This window comes from Macrobrachium nipponense, chromosome 42 (assembly GCF_015104395.2).
Source record: "Macrobrachium nipponense isolate FS-2020 chromosome 42, ASM1510439v2, whole genome shotgun sequence".
Taxonomy (NCBI): Eukaryota; Metazoa; Arthropoda; class Malacostraca; order Decapoda; family Palaemonidae; genus Macrobrachium; species Macrobrachium nipponense.
Genome location: NC_061103.1, coordinates 26,439,014 through 26,444,199, shown reverse-complemented (window position 1 = coordinate 26,444,199; position 5,186 = coordinate 26,439,014). Strand labels below are relative to the sequence as shown.

At 39.8% G+C, this 5,186-nt stretch overlaps 1 protein-coding gene across 1 annotated transcript; it reads left to right on the top strand.

The window, feature by feature from the left end:
• The first annotated feature begins 483 nt into the window (after positions 1-483).
• Positions 484-1,071, top strand: LOC135213309 (uncharacterized). The gene has a single exon (XM_064247290.1). It carries the CDS (start codon positions 484-486, stop codon positions 1,069-1,071), a length of 588 nt encoding a protein of 195 aa, XP_064103360.1.
• Positions 1,072-5,186: the final 4,115 nt, after the last annotated feature.

Sequence of the window (5,186 nt, the reverse complement as noted above, 5' to 3'; positions counted from 1 at the left end):
AGTGGGAGGACGTGCCCTTTGGACCCGCAGGCACGACGCTCCTCTGCGACATCAGCACGGGTCGCCCGCGCCCACTGATTCCAGCCTCCCGCAGGAGAGCCGTATTCAACGTCATACATGGACTCTCGCACCCCTCGGGCCGGACGACGATGCACCTCCTGACGGAGAAGTTCGTCTGGCACGGAATTCGGAAGGACTCCCTCGAGTGGGCCAGGACCTGCATTCTGTGCCAAACAAGTAAAGTAAGTCGGCACACAGAATCGGGGGTGGGCGAATTCCCGCAGCCGAAACGAAGATTCGGCCACATTCACGTAGACGTCGTCGGTCCCCTGCCCCCGTCGGAAGGCGCCAGATACCTCCTGACGATAATCGACCGCTCCACCAGATGGCCTGAGGCGACGCCGATGTCGGAGGCAACCACCAAAGCGTGCGCCGAAGCCCTTCTCGCCAGCTGGATCAGTTGATTCGGAGCCGGATGATATCATGACGGACCGCGGACCTGTTTTCCTGTTGGAGTTGTGGACCGCCATGGCATGCCTGATGGGGACATTGCTACGCGCCACCACCTCCTACAACCCGGCGGCTAACGGCATGGTGGAAAGGTTCCACCGATCTCTCAAGGCTTCCCTAATGGCATGCTGCACCGGCGAGGACTGGAAGAGCCAACTACCGTGGGTCCTCCCCGGCCTCCAGACCGCCCCTCGGGCGAATGGCGAAGCATCACCTGCGGAGAAGGTATACGGGGAACCATTGGCAGTCCCAGGCGAGTTCTTCCCGACCAAAGCCGACGACACAGACGTCTCCATCACCAGACTTCGGGAATCCGCCGGAAAATTCACGCCCTGCGTCAAGACCTTCTCCGACAGAACCAAACACTTCCTCCCGAAGCCCCTATTATCCTGCAAACACGTCTTCATCAGGGACGACACCCTCCGCCCGCCACTAACAAGACCCTACCGAGGCCCCTTCTGCGTCCTCCGACGCACCGATAAGGCGTACTTCATATCCATAAAATGGTCGCAAGGACTGGGTTACGATCGACTGACTGAAACCAGCTTTCCTGATGGATGAAGAGTACGCCGACGCTGATCCCATAGGGCGCCTCACTACTCCTCCTCGGCAAGAAGCGACTCCATCGATCACCAAACCACCCAGTCGTAGCCGCGGCCGCCCCCGGAAGCCGGTCGAACCCCCCGAGGATCACTGCAGCGGAGGCATCCTGTCCCCAAACATCCCTGAGGACTCCGAGGCCGAGGATCTACCACAGCAGCTGGTCTCGCGCACCCGAGGCCGCCTCCGCTGGCCCGCTCGTTTCCGCAAGTAGCGATCAGGAGCACTAAAATCATCCAACAATTACGCCCTAATTATTGTCTTAGGGGGGGACTATTTGTAAGGACAACGCCTTATCGCAAATTCCTCTGTATTTAATTCTACAATCACGTTGTTCTTACTTCCCTCCTCGAGAACGTTCCGCGGGCTTTCCGCCAATGTATATATCTTATAAGATTATGTTTTGTGTACTTTTAAATTCTAAGTTGTATGTCTTGCAAGAAACACAAATCGGCTCTCGCCAACCCACTTTTACTCTCGCGGGTTGGATACCACTTTTCCGCCCGCATGCTGTATATTTGAATTTCCTTACCTGTAATAAAGAGGGTATACGGGCCGCTTTACGAGCAAGAGCCCGTGCTGGCACAAGGCCAGCTTAATCTTAAACAACAACATAATAAAGATCAGTACACTTGTACCTGCCTCTTTGCTCACACCTCACACCCCTTTGGAAGTATGAGAACCATATGCTGGGGGTATGGGACTTGTTCTCTGGATATTTGTATATATTTGATTTTAATGTGACAATATATACGTTGGTCCATTTGTCAAATAAATAACTATATAAAACTTTAAATGCTTTTGCTTTTGATTTTCTCGTATGTTCTATTCCTAGCTATTCATACCTAAAGTATCCATTAAACCAAGTATATTAAGTTATATTGTCAACATATAGGACTTCAGTGGACTTAAGCAAAGCGGGTATGGAACCATATTGGGGAATTCTTTTGGGGTCTGGGCTCATCAAAAGGTTAAGAACCCCTGCCCTAGCTAGAATAAGTTGTACTAACTTGGTACAAAATGCTAAATACCAAATCATCCAAAAAATAGTTTTGCTTGCTGATCTTTACACCTGCAGAAGCGCTTAGTATCTACTGGTTTATAGTAATGTGATTCTCAGATAAATCTGTGTGTATGATATATGTATGTATTTATTTGTAATATATATATTATATATTATATATATATATATAGTATATATATATATATATATATATATAAAGTTTTTTGACATGAAGGAAAAAATCAAAAAACATTAAACGATTTAAATATTGATTTTATGGTTTCAAATCCACGAAACCATAAAATCAATATTTAAATCGTTTAATGTTAATGTAGTGTTCTCTTATAACAATACCATTAAAGATATGCTAATTAAGAATAGTCCCGTAACAAATAACAACATCATTTACAAAATTCCTTGTAAGGATTGCCCATCGTTTTACGTTGGTCAGTCCAGTAAAAATTTATGTGTTCGGATTAAGCAGCATATGTATTCAGTTAGAACAGCCCAGACTTCAAATGGACTGTTTATCCATCTGAGTGAAAAATCTCATTGTATTAATTGGGGTGATACCTCGGTAATTGCTAGATCTAATGATTATGTTTCAAGAAATTGACTGGAATCGGCAATTATACAAATCACTAATAAAAACAACCTAAATCTTAGTCTGGGAATGTACCATTTGGACCCATATATTTGTAAGATGTTTATGAAGGACCTCAAAATAAATGAACAACTAATAAATTAGTCCCACATGTATATAATTATTATTTCTCTCTCTCTCTCTCTCTCTCTCTCTCTCTCTCTCTCTCTCTGGTTCGATATTCTCTCTCCCTCTTTCTCTTGCTCGATATATATATATTTATTTTTTCTTTGTCTTTTCATTAATAATAATTTTTGTTGGGAAAATTTGTGTAAAAATTCATGATATTAAATTGTATATGCTCCCGTGTTTTTTTCAAAATGTACTATTTTTCTGGAAGAATCACTTGTTTACTGCGGGTATCCTTCAAGGTGTGGCTAGCCTCTCGCGACTCCTCCTTTCTGTAGAGTGAAAATCGCCCTTATGGCTAATCTGGTAGTGTCAGTTTGTATATTAAGCCTTCTTTTGACTGTGTTGTTCTTTGTAAAATCAGTTTGCCTCAGTAAAGGGTCCAAATAGGACCGAAAGTACTTGGCTATCTCGCTTTTTTCATTTTTTCCTTCGTGGCAAAAAACCTTTATTTATACATAGCATCACGTTTTATATACTTCGTGATCAAGTTATTCATATATATATATATATATATATATATATATATATATATATATATATATATATATACATGTGTGTGTGTGTGTGTGTGTGAGTAGTGTGTGTTTGTGTGTGTGTGTGTGTGTGTGTGTGTGTGTAGCACCGTATAATTTCAAATTTCCATTTTTTGTAAAAAAAAAAAAATTCTGAAATGGAGGCACATATATGTATAATATATATGTGTACACTCACACACACGTCACACACACACACACACACACACACATATATATATTATATATATATATATATATATATTATACTATATTATATATATTATATTACTATATATAAAGAATTGTCTGGCAATCTTCAATGCTTTGAAAAATGAAACTGTACAATTTCCTTCGTTATCACAGCAACTTCAATTGATATCTTAATCTCTCAAGCACAATTAAATATGCAGTTTTGCTCTCCTGTGAGGCTGTTGACAATTGACCTAGATTGATAGTTTATTTTCCATATCTGATTTTTTTTTTAATGGGGACAGCAACTTCCCCAGACTTATTTTAGATTAACAGCATGGCATTTCTTTTGCTTTCTTGTTTTCCTTGTAGTTATTTTAATTTTTTATTGTAGGGGATCAGATATTCCAGACATCCAGTTTCAATTCTTCAAAGGCCTTTGAAGGATTAAGATAACCCCAAGAGATAACAGGTGGAAGATGTTAAATGGTTATATTTTAGATTTATTCAAATTTCTCCCCCGAAATTTTAGTGATTTAATGATGGACACAACGACAGTCAGTGATTTTTAACTCAGCTGAATCACACTGCTATTTCTATTATTAGCAAGAATTCCTCAGTCAGAAGGTGGAGGGAGACTAATCATTTTCCATTATGTCCACAAAACTATTAAATCCGATTCATCTGGTTCAAGTTTTGCATGGAACCCACTTTATTAACAGTGTATCATATCTCCGCCGTGCAGTCACTCATTATCACAATTATTTTTCTCTATGGTTTTTATTGATGTTTTTTCTCTTATTACTTCAAAGATATTTAGTCACAGCTTCGCTCTTTTGTTCAATAATGATTTTTCCATATGCACGTATTCCTTGACGAATCACCTTACTATTTACATTTTTCTTTTCCGTGTTTGATGATAAAAGTCCGTTCATGTTTCTATTTGTAAGCGAGGACAAAACATTGATTTTTATGGAAAATATTAGTAATATTGCAATATACGTAAAGTATATAATGTCAAACATTGTTAAAGGAGAGAACGATAGACAGAGCCTTGAAGTATTAAAGTAGAGAGAGACGCAAATTTATGCCTGTGACGAAGTTACAGTGAGGGGAGGAAGCATAATTTATATTGTTGCACCGACATAAGACTTTATGTTCAACTTTGTCAAGAGGAGCGAGGGGAGAAATATTCCTCTGAGGGAGTCGACACTTCAGCCAATGATTAAAGAGTCCGGCCAAGTTCAAGAAGCCATTCAGGTTAATAATATATTTTGCAACTTGCAAGAGCAATCGTGACGCATTTTTGGGGAGAGAGGCAGCTTGACTTCTGACTTTACGTTTCCGAGATATTGCTACTTATATATATATATATATATATATATATATATATATATATATATATATATATTATATATATATATATATTATATACATTATATTTACATACATACACACACATATATATACATACATACATACATATACACACACTTTTATGCCGATAATTATTCATCAAGTAAGACATCATTTTACATTTTCTGTGATCTCAAATATCCCAGAACATTTTAGAATAATATACATGAACTAATTT